The following is a 21353-nucleotide window of genomic DNA, read 5'->3' as shown; positions in this document are numbered from 1 at the left end:
CCAAACTCAAAACACAAACTCAGTTATACAAATCACGCCAAACCACCGCTTTTGTGTCTTTTCACGAAAAACACGAATTATACGAACTTGCGTGTCACGAATTTCGCGTATCCTGGGAAAACTCATTTCGGACATAACCTCGGGCCCTGTTACGGACACGCACGGACAGTGGGGCTTATTTTGGACACCAGAAGCATAAGATAGTCTTTATGGACGTAGGGAATAAAGGTGGTTTTCCTATAAAATGCTTTTTTATACTTTTTATGGAATACTGGTCCTTATATTCATATGAAATAAAGGTGATTTTCCCATAAAATGTATTTTAAAGCTTTTAAAGGATAATAGACCTCCTGCTGACGTGACATAGAAGAGATTTTCCTTTAATAATGGTTTTTATTATTCTTTCACGGGATAATGGTCCTTATGGTTACAGGACATAAGGGTGCTTTTCCTATTAAACGTCTTTTAATACGCTTTTACGGGATAATAGCCCATATGGTCATAGGATATAGAAGCGATTTCCCTCTGAAAATTGTACACAATCTTTATTTACGACAGACATACAGGCGACTTTTGATTGCAATGTTTTCCTATATCTTTTATTCGAAAATCGACCTTAAAGAATCGCGATATAAAGCTGACATTCCCCTGAAGGAATTATTTCCACCTCTTTTCTAAATTCAAGGAAAAATAACCCTTAATCTAACTTAACAAAGAGATCATAATCATTAAATAACTATTTCTTGAACTCCCTTTTCATATACAAGGTATTATGACCTCTACTGACCTGCGTTATAAGGGTCATAATCACGTGATCACTTTTTCGTGTAGGGAGAGGGATTTTGGAGTTGTGGGTAACTTGTAATTACGTATTGATTGTTATTCATTGTCTCTCTCTCTCTCTCTCTCTCTCTCTCTCTCTCTCTCCTTACATTAAAGCTTCTTTTTTTGGGGGATGAGGTTGCTAGCCCAGGTCTTCATTTATCTTGGCTGAGACCCGCAACAGTCAGGTAACTATCAAATGCCTAATTCAAAGCATAGGTCAACAGAAGCATTATACGGCCTCAGGGGAATTCCCCACACACACACACACACAGAGAGAGAGAGAGAGAGAGAGAGAGATTTCGTTAAGTGAATTTTAACTTCTGCACTAATATCAAAGACAGAGAGAGAGAGAGAGAGAGAGAGAGAGAGAGAGATTTTGTTAAGTGAATTTTAACTTCTGCACTAATATCAAAGACAGAGAGAGAGAGAGAGAGAGAGATTAGTTAAGTGAATCTTAACTTCTGCACTAATGTCAAAGACAGAGAGAGAGAGAGAGAGAGAGAGAGAGAGAGAGAGAGAGAGAGAGAGAGAGAGAGAGATTTCAGAGAGAGAGGTCAATTTTAACTTCTGCACTAAGTCCTTAAAGAGTGTATACGAGAGAGAGAGTCCCAACCAGAGAGAGAGAGAATGAGAGAGAGAGAGAGAGAATTTTGTCACGTGAATCTTTCCTTCTGCACTAACTTTTATTTTATTTAACCTTCAGAGAGAGAGAGAGACTGTTCTTTAGCCTGTCCTTATTCTTCGAGAGACATTGAGAGAGAGCCTGTCACTTACCCTTTCGCTGTAAAAACACTTCTTTAACTGACACCCCAAGTCCTTATTCTTACTGTTCTTTAGTTTTCCTTTCATGTCCCAACCAATCCGTCATAATTACCTTTTAATGAGTACTACCTGCAACTACTTATTCTTCTAATTCTTACTATTCACGATTTACTGGCCACTATTCCCTTCTGCTCTTACTTTTATTTTATTTAACCTTCTTCTTCTCTATTCTTACTGTTCTTTAGCTTATCCTTATTCTTCTCTGTTCTTACTATTCTTTGATTTGTCCTTATTCTTCTCTATTCTCTGACTTATTCTTCTTCCCTTATTTATGATATGGAATACAAATTTTTTTCTTAAATTGATAATTCACCTTCGACTTATCCTTATTCCATCTATTCTTATGCTTACTTCTCTAGAGATTCTTCTTCCCTTATTTATGATATGGAATACAAGATAGAGAGAGAGAAGAAGAAGAAGAAGGATTGGAGATTATATCATTCATCACATATTTCCCGTCGTAGCTCTCTCTCTCTCTCTCTCTCTCTCTCTTCCTGTCGCAGCCACGTGTTCGTAGACTTTCTGACCGTTACCTGACCGTCATTTCCTGTCCGGAATCGCCCGTCTATACCTGACCGTCTTTTCTTGTTTGCACTTTCTTTGTGGAGAAAAACTTTCTTTTTCCGCTTAACCCAGAAAGCTAAGGTTCTTTGTAAGGTCTATTTAAAGCTGATTTTTTCTTTAAATACTTCATTAATTTATAAGTTTATATTTCATGAAATATATTTGTGAGATTTTATTGCTTGAAATTTTATAAGATTATGTTGCGTGAAATGTATTTATAAAATTATATTGCATGGAATATATTCACGAAATTATATTGCGTGAAATATATTCATGAAATTATTTTGCATGAAGTATATTCATAAAGTTATAAAATATATCTATAAAATTATATTGCAAAATATATCTATAAAATTATATTGCATGAAATATATTAATAAAATTATATTGCATGAAATATATTTATATAATTATATTACATGAAATATACTAATAAATTAAATTGCTTGAAATATACTAATAAATTATATCGCTTTAAATTTATTTATAAATATGCATTTCATGAAATATATTTACTTTTGGGATGTTTATACACCCATTTATTTTTTGCTGAATGCTTTGAAAGATATTCTTTTAAATAATGTTTTTCCAAAAATGTTTTATCAAAACAAATTAATTTGGAAAGTTGATGAACTGAAAAATATGTTTTCATAAAAAATAAACACAATGTCATTATTATTATTATTATTATTATTATTATTATTATTATTATTATTATTATTAATCATGCAATCATAAAAAGTTTATTTGTGAACCAAAAACAAATAAATAAATGAAGTAAAATTAATAAATTAAGAGCAATAAAAATAGAAATAAAAATAGATGAATAAAATAAAGCAAAATAAATAAACCAATAAAATGAATTAAAAATTATTAAACCATAACGCATTGTTATAACCTACTTCCGTACCCTCCATTCACTTATCGAATTTCCGTTTGCGCATGCGTCAACTTTCCGATTACGAAGTAAAAATAAATTACGAAGATTTGCTGTTGTGTCATTTCCGGTGTGGGCAGGATAAGTTCTGTCATATCCCGTCTTACTTCTGTTGTTTTTTGCAATAGACACTGACTTGGTAGTTATTTGACTGTTGTGGGTTACAAGCAGGGTGGCGAGAAAGGAGCTTGGCTAGCAAACTCATCCCACAATTTTCATCTGGGATATATTATTATTATTATTATTATTATTATTATTATTATTATTTCAGATATAATATGCATAATTAAAATGTCATTATTTCTGCTACTGATGTAATTAGTTATATTTTTATAATGACTTCTATAAAATTATAGCCGTAAGCACAAAATCACATTCGATAACAAAGTTTGAAAGTTTAGAAACTTTGACTTGTTATGGACTTTTCAAACTTTTGGGGAAAAATTAAAATCCCTTTACACCTACATATCTTAACAAAAAATTCATATACCATAAATAATTAACAAACTTCTAAGTCTTGAAAAGGCTTCAGAGGTAATTAGCATCTTGCACCATTACCTAAGATAATAAGAATAATATTTAATATTTAAAACACCTTCAAAGGAAGCCAATGAACTTTGCCAGCACTTGAATGGCAAAACAACAAAAAGGTACCACTTGACGTCACAGAAGCCACCAGACTTCTGGGTTACGATGACGTCACTCCGTGCCACGTGACGTAACCAGGTAATTAAGCTTCATTTGGACGGTTAACGGCCACCTGCATATCCTAAGCTGGAGTCCTTTGCTTTGTCATAGGATCCATTAACTTTCTTTGTACAATAATAGGATTCACAAGAATTCCTTTTGTTTAGGCTACATTTTGCCTATAGGACGTAAGATATGTTGGTACGCCTGCTCATAGTCAGGCTGGCCATTTGTTTTGTTTATCTTCTTCTTCTACCTGTAGTTGAGATTTTACGGCCGAGGAGATGGACAGTATGGGCGTGCTTCCTTAAATACCCAGCACACCTACGTTGCCCTAAGCTGTGAATTATCTACCGGGGTGTTAGTTGAATGTTGTGGGTAGCTATTGGTGCAGGTAATATAAAGAATTAAGAAAAAATCCTTGGTAAATAAAAAGGTGAAAAAAATAATGAAAAAAGATCCATTCTTGACGCTGTCAGTCACTATTTTCCGCAACGGGAAGAAAGGTGTCAGCCCATGTTAGAGTCAGGATGCTCTCTCTCTCTCTCTCTCTCTCTCTCTCTCTTTTTCTCTTTCTATCGCTCATGCAATATTTATTTTGTTTGATGTTTAGATAATTCTTTCATTCACACGCTCTCTCTCTCTCTCTCTCTCTCTCTCTCTCTCTCTCTCTCTCTCTCTCTCTCTCACACACACACATACACGCATGCACACAGAAACAAACCATCTCACTTAATTACTGTGATATATTATGAATATTTGCTAACTCTCTCTCTCTCTCTCTCTCTCTCTCTCTCTCTCTCTCTCTCTCTCTCTCTCTCTCTCTCTCTCTCTCATTTAAAACCAGAATCAAAATGGTATCTAAAAACGTCCACCCTTTTTATTTTAAAGAAGCAACCTTTGACCCAGCCCCCCCAAAAAAAAACTTTTCAAGAAATTAAGGTTGGGAAATGATAGCATTAAAATGTTGCAATCTTTCGAAAATTATGAAATTACACGTGTTATAAATTGTGCGTGAGAGAGAGAGAGAGAGAGAGAGAGAGAGAGAGAGAGAGAGAGAGAGAGAGAGAGAGAGAGAGCGAAAGTCAAACAACCATAGACTACTTTCGGATTCAAATAGGCGTTACATATTTATTCGATGAAACTGTCAGCTGGCTTCAGAAGCCTTGGCTCTGCGTCGTTGCCAGAATATAATAACCAAATTATAGATTGGCAACACTGTCCAGTCCCTCCGGAACCTGTAATTATTATTATTTTTTAAAATTAACAGGTTCTTGACAAGTCCTGAATAAACAGGGGGGTTTACTTTGTAATATTCTTGATGAAATTTTTCTGCATTCTGTGGTGCTTGAATGCAAAATTACCACATTCTCTCTCTCTCTCTGTATATCTATATATATATATATATATATATATATATATATATATATATATATATATATATATATATATATATATATATGATTATTATCACTTTTTATTGTGATTCATTTATCACACATTACAGTGTAAGAAACATTTACTGATATGGTTTCGATTTATTTAAGCCATTGACGAAGTCCTTCGTCAATGGCTTGAAAATAAAGTCGAAACCGGTCAGTATATTTTTCACCTGTGGTAATGTGTGATATATATATATATATATATATATATATATATATATATATATATATATATATATATATATATATATATATATACTGTGTACATATTTACTTATATGTATATATTATATATGTGTGTGTATGTATATATGTATATATACATATATATACAACCTTTCATTAATACCAAAACCTAGCACGAATACATTACTTATAAGTCACAAAACCATTGCCTACCACAACAGAAATCTAATTACAACCAGCTAAGCGTAATTGCACAAGTAAAAAGATACATAAAAAATAAAAAAAGTAAAAAAAAAAAGTAAACAAAAATAAAAAACTTAAACACCATGACAGACCAGAGTCCTCGTTTTTGCAAGCAGTAGCTAAACCCTTTCAAGCGGACAACGCAAACTGGAATTAACGAAGTAAAAAGAGGAGTGATCAGTGTTGCATTCCGGAGAGCTTTGTACTCGGTAACCCTTCCAACAAATTTCCCCCCGCCCCGTGATGTCCTTTGATTGACGTTTGTCACGCAAACAAACGCTAGCAAACAAACGGACATACATTTTCTTTCTCGTGGGCTAGTTTTTATTTTTGGTGGGGGTTGGGGGGTGAGCGGGGCTAGAATCGGGGTCAGTTGGTCAGTAACCCCAAAACTTTATATTGTTGTAAGGAGTAAAACTCTCTCTCTCTCTCTCTCTCTCTCTCTCTCTCTCTCTCTCTCTCTCTCTCTCTCTCTCTCTCGTTTTAATCTGAAGTTTGAGAGCCATTTATCCAAGGAGAGTCTCTCAGTCTTTCTCTTAATCAACTATCTTTCTGTGACTAATTGGTTTTCTCTCTCTCTCTCTCTCTAATCAGCTATCTTTTCTGACTAATTGGTTCTCTCTCTCTCTCTCTCTCTCTCTCTCTCTCTCTCTCTCTCTCTCTCTCTCTCTCTCTCTATCTATATATATATATATATATATATATATATATATATATATATATATATATATATATATATATATATATATATATATATATATATATATATATATATATACATCATACTGTCAATCGACCGATTTTGGTCACTGATAGAGAGAGAGAGAGAGAGAGAGAGAGAGAGAGAGAGAGAGAGTACAAAACAAGAGCACATCGAAGAGGCAATCACCTTAGTAATGGAATAGAAATATATCCAACAGATCTCTCTCTCCCTCTCTGTCAGTCGCCATTTCAAAAAAAAAAAAAAAATGACCATGATATGGCAATAACCGAAATTGCTTTCCTCTGGAAACAGTATGACGTCACGGGTGTTTTTCTTTTTTATTTTTTTATATAATTTATATTTGCGCTTGTGAGCAAGTTTTAAGAATTTTTTTTTCGTTTTTTTGTGTTTTTTTCTGTCATTTGTCTGTTTGAATGGGAAGAAATGTTTTTATTTTTTCTAAACATTTTGTTTGTTCATTTGTCTGACTGGCATAATATATATATATGCATATTATATATATATATATATATATATATATATATATATATATATATATATATATATATATATATATATATATATATATATATATATACATATATATGCTATATTCATTCATTTAAGTGAAAACTCTCACAGGATAAACTGGACTGAAAGTTCAGTGATTGCCAGATCGAAAGATTTCTCTTCAAGAAATCTATTGGAGTCAGCTATTATCCAGCTTACTTCCAGCTGTAATTTTAACCTTAGCCCTGGCATATATTAATTAGACCCCTGTATTAGAAAAATGTTCAAGAATGACCTAAAAGATAAAACCACTGACTTAATTACAAATTAGTTACCTTATATATATTTTCTATGTATCCGTATGTTTAATATAATTTTTTATTTGTAAAAATGGTCATCTTGCAAAAAAAAAAAAAATTATTATTGTTTACAAAAAAGAGAATTATTTTGTTGTACTATTATTTTTTGGGAGGTCAGTCAACCCCTTGTATAATCTTTTAATTGTCCTGTCCCTGCTTCTGAACGGTTGAGCCTAACCCTATGTAAAACCTCTTAAATATTTAACCCTGTTTTGGCAGTTCTACTAATTCTTCAGTTGCGTTGGATTCCAGGTACATATTTTTCCTTTACAATCCCCATCTGTCATTTATATGAGCTTTCTTTGTAAACTTACTTTTATATTTCTTCAGTCTGCTAAGTAAAGGACGACAGAGTCGAAAGGCCTCGCAGCACTCCAGTGTTTCCCTTTCCTTCGTGGATTTTATCTTTATTTATATATATACTTATCATATTGATTTCATATCTCTCTCTCTTTTTTTTACCACTTTTTGGAAGGAAGAGGACCCTTCTTTTTTTGCCTTAGTAAAGAGAGAGAGAGAGAGAGAGAGAGAGAGAGAGAGAGAGAGAGAGAGAGAGAGAGAGAGAATCGTCTTTAAATAGATTTAAATGGAGAGAGGAAAATAGGTCGGGAAATTCTCAGGTAACTTTTTCCCGTCATTAAATTAGATTTGGCTCTTAAGGCAAATAGCGAGAGAGAGAGAGAGAGAGAGAGAGAGAGAGAGAGAGAGAGAGAGAGAGAGAGAGAGAGAGGACTGAAGTTGTCAGTGAAAGAGGACTTATTAAAAGAATTGAGAGAGAGAGAGAGAGAGAGAGAGAGAGAGAGAGAGAGAGAGAGAGAGAGAGATGGCTGAAGTTGTCAGTGAAAGAGGACTTATTAAAAAGAATTGAGAGAGAGAGAGAGAGAGAGAGAGAGAGAGAGAGAGAGAGAGAGAGAGAGAGAGAGAGAGAGACCCAAGTTGTCAGAGAACGGTTTATTAAAAAAAAGAACTGAGAGACGGTCTCCAAGAGAGAGAGAGAGAGAGAGAGAGAGAGAGAGAGAGAGAGAGAGAGAGAGAGAGAGAGAGAGAGAGACCTTTGTCAGAGAACGGTTTATTAAAAAAAGAACTGAGAGACGGTCTCAAGAGAGAGAGAGAGAGAGAGAGAGAGAGAGAGAGAGAGAGAGAGAGAGAGAGAGAGAGACCCAAGTTGTCAGAGAACGGTTTATTAAAAAAAAGAATTGAGAGACGATCTCCAAGAGAGAGAGAGAGAGAGAGAGAGAGAGAGAGAGAGAGAGAGAGAGAGAGAGAGAGAGAGAGAGCCCTTGCAATGACAAGCAAGCAAAAGCAACGCCATAACAACCCAGCCCCCATGTCATGAACATTACAACCGAAACACAAATACTTTTACGATCTTCTTCGTATCTTGTCTAGGAAAACGAGGCCTCAGAGTCTAACTTGTTTCTGGATAACCTTAGATATAGCCAGAGCTATGCATAAGACTCTAGTTTTCCTTCTCCCGCCTGGAAATACCTAAATTCTTGTGGACTGACTGAGGGCATTAACCTGCTTATACCCTTCCCTTCACCTCTGACCTGACAGACAAGAGATGTGGCAACGTGTATACCATACCTATATGCCACATCTACGATTTTTCCCTTCTTAAGACGAAGACGAAATAGTGGGATTGAGGGAGAAGTGGCAGCGTCTCTAATGGGCTCCAGGCTGCTATGCACTTGCCAGGCCAACATTGCGACAAAAAACAAAAACATATGCACGTTGTGGCAACAACGAGCAACCTGGTTAATTACAGGCGAGCAGGTCAGCCGTGGCATTGTTATTTTGGCCAATTTTCCTCGTTTGCTCTTCTTAATAAGGTTGGAAACGCATGGATTTACCCCGGAATCAACTGACTGACCTGAGGCTGATTCTACCTCCCCCTAATCACTTTCTCTGGGCCTTCTCCTTTTCCCCGGAGAGAGAGAGAGAGAGAGAGAGAGAGAGAGAGAGAGAGAGAGAGAGAGAGCCTCCTATTTTCCTAAGAGAGCGGGGAGGGGGTGAGGAGAACTATTTATAGAGAGAGAGAGAGAGAGAGAGAGCCAGCCTTCCTATTTTCCTAAGAGAGAGGGGGAGGGGGTGAGGAGAACTATTGAGAGAGAGAGAGAGAGAGAGAGAGAGAGAGAGAGAGAGAGAGAGAGAGAGAGAGAGAGAGAACTTCTCTAATCTTTCTGATTTGCAGATCTTCTTTCTGATTTGCGAGAGAGAGAGAGAGAGAGAGAGAGAGAGAGAGAGAGAGAGAGAGAGAGAGAGACCCCATACATTTATCTGCGAAATTTTTCATGACATGCGAAGCTCCCATTCGCCCAAGTCCCAAGCCGGCCAGCCACTCGAATGCACAAAAATGACCACTCCCTGGGGCGCCCTGATGGTCCCAGGAGCTTGTTGGACCTCCCAGGAACCCCCAGGGACCCAAGACACTGACCCTCACCCCCGCCCAGCCTCAAATATTGACCATGAACCTCTCTCTCTCTCTCTCTCTCTCTCTCTCTCTCTCTCTCTCTCTCTCTCCGGTACCTGGGTTGGGCCCACCTGTATAAACTGCCGCCAGATATAATTCGGAGGATATTTGTCAATATGGAGCCTTGGTGGGGGGCGAGGGGAGGGGGAAGGGAGCGAGGGAAGTTGTCTTTTTTTGTCTTATGTTGTTTTGATTGACTTTCTTCCGTTGTTTCAGCGAACCGGTTGGTTATTCGTGTTGTTTCGATGTGCTTTCGTAGTCTTTGTTTGTTGTTTTCTAAGGTTGGTTACTTCTGATTTCTTGTTTTGATGTTGTTTTAATTCATCGTTTTGAGGAGGTTTCCACTCTCGTCTCGACAAAGAAAATTGTTTTAATTTTGTATTTCAAGAAATTGTTACACTTACTATTTTGATTGTCTTTTTTGAATAACTATTTTCAAGAGGGTGGCTTTACATATATGGGATGAGGTTGCTGTACCCACACCCTTCACCGCCCTGGCTGCAATGCACAACAGTCGACTGACCACCGAGTGAAAATTCACTAATTGACTTCTTAATGGCAATAGAGCAACAATTCATCCTTTTTTTTTTTAGGAAAACAAGAAACGGCCATATACAGGCCTTTCCTCGCCAAGTCCGGCGATCGAACCCGGGCAATTCATGACGACGAGAATGAGGAATCCTTCGATAAAGGACCTGTGGGTGTAGGATACCCCTAGGATATCACTCCTTCCCCAAACACACACACACTCACACAAGAAATTGTCTAACAAATATAAGAATTAAATTCAGCAAAAAATTACGAACGCAGGAATCCTTAATATAAATATTGCAATACCGTAGGATCTGTAGGATACGCCTGAATCCTAGCGTTGGGAGAACCGAGGTCACTCGCTGCCTCGCAGGAGGGGGAGAGAGGTCCTTTCAAGGAGTATAGGAAGTTGCGTGTGGGAATTCTAAAGATGCACGGAATGCGAAAGGATTATGGTCTTAAATGATTTTTGTTCAAGGGAAGGAGACTTCATTTAATGGTAGATTTAATGGTACATGGAGTAATGGTAGTTTAGAATGATGGTACCATTGATAGTGGTTGTTCAATATAAAGGTATCTTAGGTAAGAATTGTTTATAAAGTGTGGCGCTTTTTTTAATGGTAGTTTTAAATAATGGTACCTTTGGTAAGAATTGTTTACAATAATGGTGCCATAGGTTATGGTTGTTCAAAATAAAATGGTACCTTAACAAGTAATTTTAAAATGACGGTGCCTTATTTGAGTGTTGTTTATATAATTTTATCTCAGATAATGGTTGTTTAAACTCATGGTATCTTAGATAGAAGCAATCTTAAATAGTGGTATCTTAGATAAAAGCGATTTTAGACAATGGTATCTTAGATAATAATTATTTGCAGTAAAGATATCCTAGATAACAATGACTGAGGTAAGGGTATCTTAGAAAATAATTATTTGAAGTAAGGGTACCTCAGATGACAATGATTTTGAATAATGATACCTTATTAACAGCTCCTTGAAGTAATGGCTGAAACACTGTACCCTCTGGTAATCATTCTTTACAAAACTAAAGTGACTGTAGATAACATTCGCTTTGAAGAACGTCACTTTTAAGCCACTTATCCATAAGAGCGAGTTTCCCATGCTGTAGCCTATACCCCACCCGTGGAAGGGAAAAAAAGATCATCTAACACAGTATGGAAAAGCTTTTAACTAAATAACCAATAAGCTTAATCTTTAAAATTGCATGCAATGAAAGGCCGCATACCAGAGACTAAACCACGCACGCGCGCGCGGGAAGACACAGTGACGTCACTCCCCAAGGATAAACAAAAGCCACAACAGTGAGACTCGCAAGGACCATGGAAGCAGAAGAAGTTACGAGGAAAACAATGATGACGTCACTCGGCAAGGATGAATAAAACACGCCCATGCGGGACTGGCAAGGATGATAAATCACGGCCGTCAGGGGATTGCACAAACGAATGATTATTACCTGTGATTACCTGTCACGATTGTTGTGGTCAGGTGTATGTGTGGTTTGGTCTTGTTGGGGGGGGGAAGGCAGATGAAATTGAATCGGGTGGTTTTGTGGGTAAATTATATTGAATCAGAGCATTGAAGAGATGGGTTGTGGTGGGGAAAGTGAAACTAAAGTGTTTTTTTTTTTTTGTGAAAGTGTTGAAGAAAACTGAATTGTACTGGAAAGGTTTGACTGAAAAATTAAACTGAAGTGGTGCAACTTGCTGGGAAAACTGAGCTATAGCCAATCGACTTATGTGGGTGGCTGCTGGGTTGGGGAGAGGCCTCTCTCTCTCTCTCTCTCTCTCTCTCTCTCTCTCTCTCTCTCTCTCTCTCTCTCTCTCTCTCTCTCTCTCTCTCTCAGCCTTCTGGCACAGTCAGATAAAGTGAGAGAGTTAAAAATAGCTTAAACACCAGTTGACCCTCAAGGGAGTTGATGAATCTTCTGGGCATAAGCCGACCTCAACCACCACCCCTTTTTTTTTTTAGAGGGGGGGGCGTATTATTGCGTGCTTGCTGTCACGCGCAAGCTCGTTACACCGTGTGAAAACCAAGGTCTTTCACTTCACGCATCTGATAAGGAATAACGTCAGACGAGTTGGGAAATTCACATACAAGTACATGCACAGAGAGAGAGAGAGAGAGAGAGAGAGAGAGAGAGAGAGAGAGAGAGAGAGAGAGAGAGAGAGTGTCAAGATAATCCTGTTTTGTGTTGCGTCACTGGATACAGACACGTTCTGTACAGGAACTGGCTTGGTATTAGTTATTTGTTTTGAGGCCAGGTTGTTTTGCAAACTTATTTCCGCATCTCTCTCTCTCTCTCTCTCTCTCTCTCTTTGTGCAAGAAACAGACATGTCTGTGAGTATACGTATGGTAAAAACAGCTGTAGCAAATACACGCTTTCTACAGAGAGAGAGAGAGAGAGAGAGAGAGAGAGAGAGAGAGAGAGAGAGAGAGAGAGAGAGAGAGAGAGAGAACTTATTCAACAAACCTGTCAATACCAAATATCCCAGACATCATGACCAACCAAAATCAGTTGTTCATTCAAACGAAATCTCGTGTCCTCGATTTTGCAAGAAGGTCAGATGTCAGACTTCGGGACGCCAGAGGTCAGGAAAGGTCAAAGGTCAAACAAATCTTGTCAGGTCACAAGAACGCGAGATGTGTCGTCTGTTCTCGGGAATAATTGAGGACTGATATTTTGGGAGGCTGGATTTTCAAGCTAGATCTGGTTTTCAGGCCTCAATATGGACCCATTTTGGCCCCACCACACTCGACTAACGCCCAGGTACCTAATTCTTTCCTTTGATCCGCAAGGCGTTATGTTATTTAACAGAACGTGACTAATTCATTCAGATCCCTTGCTGATGAGGCTAGTGCCCAGGTTCGATTCCTTGAGGGGAGGAAGGGGGGCGAACAGATATGCCCACTGTTAAAACCCAAGTGTCTCCTTTGACCTAAGCAACGAATTGTGTACCTGACAGCTAGAAAACTGTAGTGCTGAAACCATGGTTTGAAAAAAAAGGGCATGGGGCTGGCAACCTCATCCCAGAACATTTTCTGAGAATTTTGAATAGTTAATAATTACTTGCAACTTGCAACAAATATTGTGGGATGAAACTGCTAACCCTACACCCTACCCCAAAGGTATTCAAGAGGATCATATGGTGTGTATCAGTTTTACAGTGAATTAAAAATCGTGAAAACTAACTAAAAAAATAAGCCTGTCTCGGTTCCCTTACCTTGTGCACAAACTCCTCGACGATATATATCAGGAAGAACCCGGCGCAGACGACCAGCTCCGCCAGAGGGTAGTCGCTTCCGACGGACAGGTAGCCCATGGCAAAGGCGCCGTTGAATCCTTCCCTGGTCTCCGGTAGCATGTGGATGAAGACCGTCGCCAGGAGGACTCCGCCCCCGAAGCAGAGGAGGCAGCTGGTGATCCTCTCCCTCTTCTTGCTGCCCTGGTTGAGGTACCTCCTGAGCCGCAGCGGCAGGAGGCCGAAGAAGAGCGAAAGGGCGCCCAGGAGCGTCAGGGCGATGATCTTGGTCGTCAGGAGCTCCATTGCTTTGTTTACGTTTTGCTTGCTCCTCTAATTCTTCTTCTTGAGATTGTTCTACTGACAGAAGGTCTTTCTGGGTTTGTTTACCTTTTGCTTCCTCTTCTTGTAAAATGTCCTTCTGGCAGAAGGTCTTTCTGGGTTTGTTTACCTTTGGCTTCTTCTTCTTGAAAAAATGTTCCGTCACTGACAGGGTTTTTTTGGTTTGTTTAACTTTTGCTACTTCTTCTTGGTAAAGTTTGTTCTTCCAGAAGGTCTTTTTGGGTTTTGGGATATTTGACGAATGTGTTCCTGTAATATTCTCCTTGATGATTTGTAGTCTTTAATATTCCAAATATTCTTCACTAAAAGATGACTTTCGTATATTTACTCTTTAAAAGGCGTCTTGACGTACTTTTAACTATAGAACTTCCTCAATCATTTTTTATTTCCGTTGCAAATCATTTCTCTGACATGAAAACCGAATCGTTTCAGAATTTCAGTAGACACTGCACAGATAACTCACACTCCAAAAAAATAAAAATAGTAAGAAAAGACACAATATTTTATAAAAATATTTAAAAAAGAAAAAACTTGACGCCCTTGTGAAGGAGGTTGATTTTGTGCTTGTCAGAGCAGGGGGTGGCGGGGAAAAAACCTCAAGGTATTTGTGCTTGTCTCAATCACACACTACCTTCCCTTGCAGCAAACACGTCTTGGCATTGTGGGTATTGTCGGCACTGGAAATAGGAAAAAAAATAATTACATTAATTTTTTGAAAAAATATTGGCTTCATTTTTGCAAGTCTATTTCTAAAGCACACACTGTATATATATATATATATATATATATATATATATATATATATATATATATATATATATATATATATATATATATATATATATATATACGTTCATATAAAAATAAAATATAAAAATAAAATATAAACCGTAAATATTTTTTTTTTACAATTACGAGCGAAAATTATATTAATCTACGCCAGATAGCTCTCTCTCTCTCTCTCTCTCTCTCTCTCTCTCTCTCTCTCTCTCTCTCTCTCTCTCTCTCTCTCTCTCTCTCTTCCTCTAAGTTCCCAACGGATGACATAACACCTTTATTTTGTCCCAAAATGTGATGTCACGCTTAGTACTGACTCAAGAATTCAGCCTAAATGTGTGGTTACGGTCCAACTATTTTTCTCTCTCTCTCTCTCTCTCTCTCTCTCTCTCTCTCTCTCTCTCTCTCTCTCTCTCTCTCTGTGTGTTCTGTAGTTTTTTATTTGTTCTTGTGCTAGATGCAATGATTTTTTGTTGCATGGAATATTATTATTATTATTATTATTATTATTATTATTATTATTATTATTATTATTATTATTATTATAAGCAAATTGATCCTTATCATGTAATAGTAATACAAACTCATTCGGACTCAAATAACTTAATGAAATTTTAAAATGAAGAAACAAAACGATATTATATTTTCTTTCTGTTGCCAACAGTACAACAGACAAGTACAGTTTCAGTACAGCACAAAATTGCAGTAACAGTTTAGGCAACGACCACAACTGTTCCGTTAATCGAGGAACAATGGAACAAAAGATTTGTTTCAGAGGAACACCCAGGATGTTCCACTGACCAGGAGTGAAGGGGAGGAAGGCAGAGAGAGAGAGAGAGAGAGAGAGAGAGAGAGAGAGAGAGAGAGAGAGAGAGGACTTTGAAATGTTTAGCAAATTGACCCCGTGCCATGATTTGGGGTGAGGTGACGTCACAACGAGTTTGTATGAATGGAGAATTGGTAGGTCGAAGCTTTCACGTTATAACTGTAATTCGTTGTGATGTAGGCCAGTCTAGTGTGGATTAACTTTCTCTCTCTCTCTCTCTCTCTCTCTCTCTCTCTCTCTCTCTCTCTCTCAGATAATTCTGACAGATGTATCATGCTTATTGTCAAGGCTAAGATGGTGTTCTGTTGATTGTTTACAAATTCTCTCTCTATGAACCACAAGAATTTAAAACAGTTTATGTTGAGGTCCACACCGAAATAACAATTAACAATAATTCTAATCTTAAACGATTCTCTCTCTCTCTCTAAAGGTTCTAACACTGCGCCAACGGGTGCAAATTAACCCGTCCTCTCTCGTCCCGAACAGTGACTAGACACAATCAAGTCCAACATGACTAGAAAACACATTAGTCTGAGCATCTTGGAAGCGAAGGGACCTTGAGGTAAACACTGACAAGCACCAATTATGACCGGACAAACGCGCTTGCGCTCGCTTCTTGGAAGGGCACTGGGATATCTGCAAGAGCCGGAATGCAAATAAGTCTTGGGGCACTTCGTGGGAATGCCCAGGTAAAGCGGAGTTCGCGGAAATATCCCGGAATACCAGGGAATACCCGGTAAGTTCCCACGGGTCAAACCGGTTTCGGTAAAGGTAACCCAGGATCATCTTTTCCTTGATCGTGAAAACTGAGGTTTAGAGATATTTCTTATTTTCTTCTTATATTCGTTATCTTACGCTCTTTAGTTACCTTTCTAGTGGTGGATATTATGCACTAGTCTTTCGTCAGTCTGTACACGCAGAGAAAGAGAGAGAGGAAGGGAAAGAACGAGAGAAAGAGAGGGAGAGACAGGCGTGTGGGTCAGGTACTATCGCGTGCAAACCTCGGCCATTTGCAACAGATTGGATTCCACTTGTCAGATAGTTGAATTACTTTTGGATGCAAAACCCCAGCAGATTTTCGTTCTAACTATCAAGTATTTGCATCGCCATTCTCTTTATTGTTATTATTTTTATCATTAATAATATTTCTGCTTGTATTAATAGTAAAATGTTCAAAAAGATTCCGCCCCCCCTCCTTGTTTTACGACAAGTCAAGTCATACAGAATCGTCCTGAGCACCGAGTTACGGCCGTAATATTTTCAGGGACCCTGTTATTACCTCAATTTCCAGCGAATATTTATAGCCGCAAGGCGAAATGTATTTTTAGCACACACGAGAGAGAGAGAGAGAGAGAGAGAGAGAGAGAGAGAGAGAGAGAGAGAGAGAGAGAGAGAGAGAGAGAGAATTAACAGATCGGAGATCGTCAGTCTAATATCTCGCTCGTTTTTGTTGTCAAAGAATAGGCCTATTCTTGTATTCCTACAATATATAGCTTTGTTGTTAATCAAATATTCATTCGTCACAGTCTCTCTCTCTCTCTCTCTCTCTCTCTCTCTCTCTCTCTCTCTCTCTCTCTCTCTCAAAAGCTGCGTGAATCCACAGGTAATCCCTTAAGGATGCATAACCTTGCTTTTTCTCAAGGTTAAGATGTTGGTGTTTGTCTGTCTGTTTACAAACCTCTCTCTCTCTCTCTCTCTCTCTCTCTCTCTCTCTCTCTCTCTCTCTCTCTCTCTCTCTCTCAACCACTTGAATTTAAAACAATTTCTGATGACCTCAATATCGAAATAATAGTTACCTTATTAAAACTTCAATAACAAAATTCTACGATAACTGATAGGTCTAGGAAAATGGCGTCGCATGAACGGAGGCCAACTGCGCTTGTGAATAATTTCCTGTGATTGCATTAATGAAGGTGCCGACTTAATTATAAGGTCAGAGGTCACGCCATTGACCTTTTAGTATCAACTCTTCAGACGAGTTGATCTGAATATGGAAATGTTAATTTTTATTGGTTTTTCAATCAGAATAATTAAAGTACAGAATAATTTCAATAAATGGGCCTATTTGAAACTAATTTAGTGTTCAGTGATTATATATATGTGATGCTAATTTCATTGCTTTAAGACTGAGACTGTTTAAAACTAATTTTCAGGCTTCAAAAATTAGTCTAATGCTGATTGTTAGGACTAGCAATTAAGGAAATACGATACTAATTTGATTGCTGGTTTCGACTTAATTAGGTCTGTGAGAAGCTCATTTTAAAGGCTTAGATACTAAGAGTACTTTCAACTAATTTTAAGACTGCTTAGTTAGTCTTATATAGAGATTAATCTTATTTTAAGATAGTTTCAGTACCAAATCATCAGACCTATCAAAACTAATTTAAAGTCACAAGACCTATTGAAACTAACTTCAAGTCCCAATAGCAACTAATCTCAAGCTGCAAGACCTATCAAAACTAATTTCAATTCATAAGACCTATCAACACTAATTTCAACTCGCAAGACCTGTCAAAACTTATTTCAAGTCGCAAGACCTATCGAAACTAATTTCAAATCACAAGACCTATTGAAACTAATTTTAGGTCACAATACTTACTAAAGCTCATTTCAGTGTAAAATTTGAAGCCACAAGACTTACTGAAGACTAATTTCAAGTCATAACTCATTCTGAAACTAACTCCAGGTCACAGGACTTATTGGAACTAATTTCAAGTCAAAAGACCAGACTAATTTTAGGTCACAAGATTTATTGAAACTAATGTCAAGTCAAAAGACCTATTGAAATTAAGTCAAGCTAGGAGACTTATTAATGAAACTAATTTCAAGACACTAAGCTTTCTGAAACTATTTTCAAGTCGTAAGTCCCAAAACACCCTTCTCTCAGACCGACTTTTACACCAAACCAGTCACTTTCCCGCATATATATTCTAACAAACACGCCTGTCTTCCATCTAGATATTAAAACCTATCACACTTCTCTACCCCTATGGACGCACCAGTTATCAATCATACTCTCTGAATCAAAACTGAGGAATATAAAAGTAATATTAATGTAATTATTCTACTTTGTAATTGCAGCTGTATTCACGAAATCTGAAAAGGCCCTTAGGTACTCTTGTTCCCCAAAGGTAATATCTTAACGAAATCACCGTAATTATGACATCATCATTACACTTCACACGTCCTTTCGCGACCTGCGTAATTCCTGCTGTTTTAGGATGAAGTAGCGCGGGAATTACAGGTCTCTGTAATTTAAGGTTAATTACAATTGACTCCCAAAATAGATTTTTGCGTTATGAATTACCCGAGGAAACTTAATTACTTCGCAGATCTTGAATATACAGATTTCTAATTTTTTTTTGTTTATGACAAGGTTAGGTCAAAGGTTGTTCTGATATATATATATATATATATATATATATATATATATATATATACTAAACTGAACCGGAAGTGAGTATAGACGTCATTTCCGGTCTTGAAATATTATTTTTCCAAAATAAAAAAAGCTTATTTTCCTTATTCGACTTTAAAAAAAAATACAAAATGAAAATAAATTTTTTATCTGCAAGTTTTCATAGGAGAGAGAAATTATATCATAATTATCTTACTATCTTAATGTAATTTAACCTTCTTTAGATTATATCTTAGTAACTAATAATGATTTTCTTATTTTCTATCTTGCGTTTTGTTCAGTCTTCCAATTTGTAATCTTATTTTCTTAACAGTTCACTATCTTAGTGCCTCCGTATATCTTAGTTCACTATCTTGCTGCAATCTTATGTACTATCTTATTCCTTAAATGCTATTTTTCCTACTACTAATTTTTTTAATACTTCTCTAATATCTTCTTCTAGCTATCTTAATTTCTTATAATTCATATTTTCTCCATACCTCTTCACAGTCTTGCTTGCTTGCTATCTTACATTCCTTACTTAATCGGTCTCCCTATTCTTTGCTTATTCTTTAATACCTGTTCTTGTAAACTCATATTTTAATATAATAACATTTTATGAATATCCTGAATAATAGTTTCAGAATCTTTGTATGAGAGAGAGAGAGAGAGAGAGAGAGAGAGAGAGAGAGAGAGAGAGAGAGAGAGAGACTAGACCGGAAATTGTACTGTAACCGCCAAGGTCCTCCCACAACCCCCACCCCCGCCGAGGAGTCGAACCTGGGCATTTGATTTAACGAATATTTAACACGATGACTCAACCCTTTTTAGCATCAGATTCTGTTAATTTGCAAAACACGTTAAATAATTTAACGAGTATTTTATTATGAATTTAACACGAGATTAATGGAAATTTTTTAACATCAAATTCTGCTCTTTTGCAAAACACGTTAAATAATTTAACTAATATTTTATCAATTTAGCACTAAGATAATTAACATTTTTAACATCAAACTCTGTACATTTGTAAAACATTAAATTATTAAATTCAACTAATATTTTATATATTTAACAAGCGGTAAATTAACTATTTTCAACACTGAATTGTGTAAATTTGCAAAAACCGTTAAGTATTTCATTTAACGAATATTTTGTATATTTAACAAACGATAAATTAACCTTTTTAACACCAAAACTGCACATTTGCAAAACACGTTCAGTTAGTTTCCAATTTTCGTGTTATCATTCCTAAGTCAAGGTTTTCTTATGTGAAATATATATATATATATATATATATATATATATATATATATATATATATATATATATATATATATATATATAACACAGCGATGCCACGCTTATACTTAAAAAGCTCTTGGAAGCTACTGATACACACGAAGTATTTGAATGTAATACTTTAAGATGGGGTAACTCTGTAAAAATAAACCAACCTAAAAATGAAATAAAATAAGAAGTTTGCACCGTAAATTTCTCATCTTCCTCACAAAGTTGCTTAAGCACACAAGAAGCCACTTTTAAGCGGGAGAGAACACTTCTAACAGCGAACTATCGCATCGGCAAACTTGGAAGAAGAAGAAGAAGAAGAAGAATCTAAGCGCCAAGGGAAATAAAATTCAAAAAAAAGAAAATCCAGTTTTGAAGAACAACATTTTCACTCGGTACTTAAGAAGTTACTTCAACGAAGAGACTTATAAGTAAAAAAAAAGAACACTTATGGACGAATTACTAGGGTGAGCTAAAACGCCGAATTGTTCTTTACCTCAATCTGTGGGTCCCGGAAAACACACGGACACGAGGACGCACAGACAAGAGAGCGGCCCGATGCGCACTGCCCACACCCTTACAGGAAGGCGTCTGCCTACTTACTGAACTCCAGACTCATTCGCTCTCTCACCTGGGGACCGGCGGAGTCAGTTCGTACGTGCGTTTACGCGCGCACGCACGCACGGGGAGAGACAGAGAGAGAGAGAGAGAGAGAGACAGTGAGTTGGAGAGACAGAGTGAGACCGAATCTCTCTGTCTCTCTCTCTCGGTACAAGGTTTTAAACCGGTTCCCACCTGCGCACAGATTTTGCCCAGGCGAGATTATAAAAGTTACTTGTTAATTCCTACGAAGGTTTATTTTCTTTAACTGTACAGAGAAACAGAGACTCTCTCTCTCTCTCTCTCTCTCTCTCTCTCTCTCTCTCTCTCTCTCTCTCTGGGTACACAGATTTTGCCCAGAGTTCATAAAACAGTTATATACCTGTTACGACAAACGTAGGCTTATCTTTTAACTGTTCTTTCCAAGTCATGCAATATATAACTGGAACGTTTTGACATTTTCTGATCTGAGTCACTTGGTTTCCTTGTAAACGGATTTTTATTTTGAAATCGACTCTTCCTGCGCAGCTGAGTTTAAAATACCCGGGATTATTTGCATTATAATGGAGAGTTTCTTGTGA

General features: G+C 37.1%; 1 protein-coding gene across 3 annotated transcripts in view; it reads right to left on the bottom strand.

Annotated features, from left to right (window-relative positions):
• Positions 1-20793, bottom strand: part of LOC136855872 (zinc transporter ZIP1-like) — a 40305-nt gene extending 19512 nt beyond the window's left edge. For 2 of the 3 annotated variants that reach the window (XM_067133272.1, XM_067133274.1), the window contains exons 1-2: positions 20669-20793; positions 13526-14562 (exon numbers count right to left, since the gene is read on the bottom strand). In XM_067133272.1, coding sequence (XP_066989373.1) covers positions 13526-13849 — 324 coding nt within the window. In that variant the 5' untranslated portion in view covers positions 13850-14562; positions 20669-20793. The remainder of the gene's footprint in view (positions 1-13525; positions 14563-20668) is intronic. The other variant, XM_067133273.1, reaches the window with a different exon arrangement.
• Positions 20794-21353: the final 560 nt, after the last annotated feature.

This window comes from Macrobrachium rosenbergii, chromosome 33 (assembly GCF_040412425.1).
Source record: "Macrobrachium rosenbergii isolate ZJJX-2024 chromosome 33, ASM4041242v1, whole genome shotgun sequence".
Lineage (NCBI taxonomy): Eukaryota > Metazoa > Arthropoda > Malacostraca > Decapoda > Palaemonidae > Macrobrachium > Macrobrachium rosenbergii.
The sequence above is the reverse complement of the archived record's forward strand: the minus strand, read 5'-3'. Positions and strand labels throughout refer to the sequence as shown.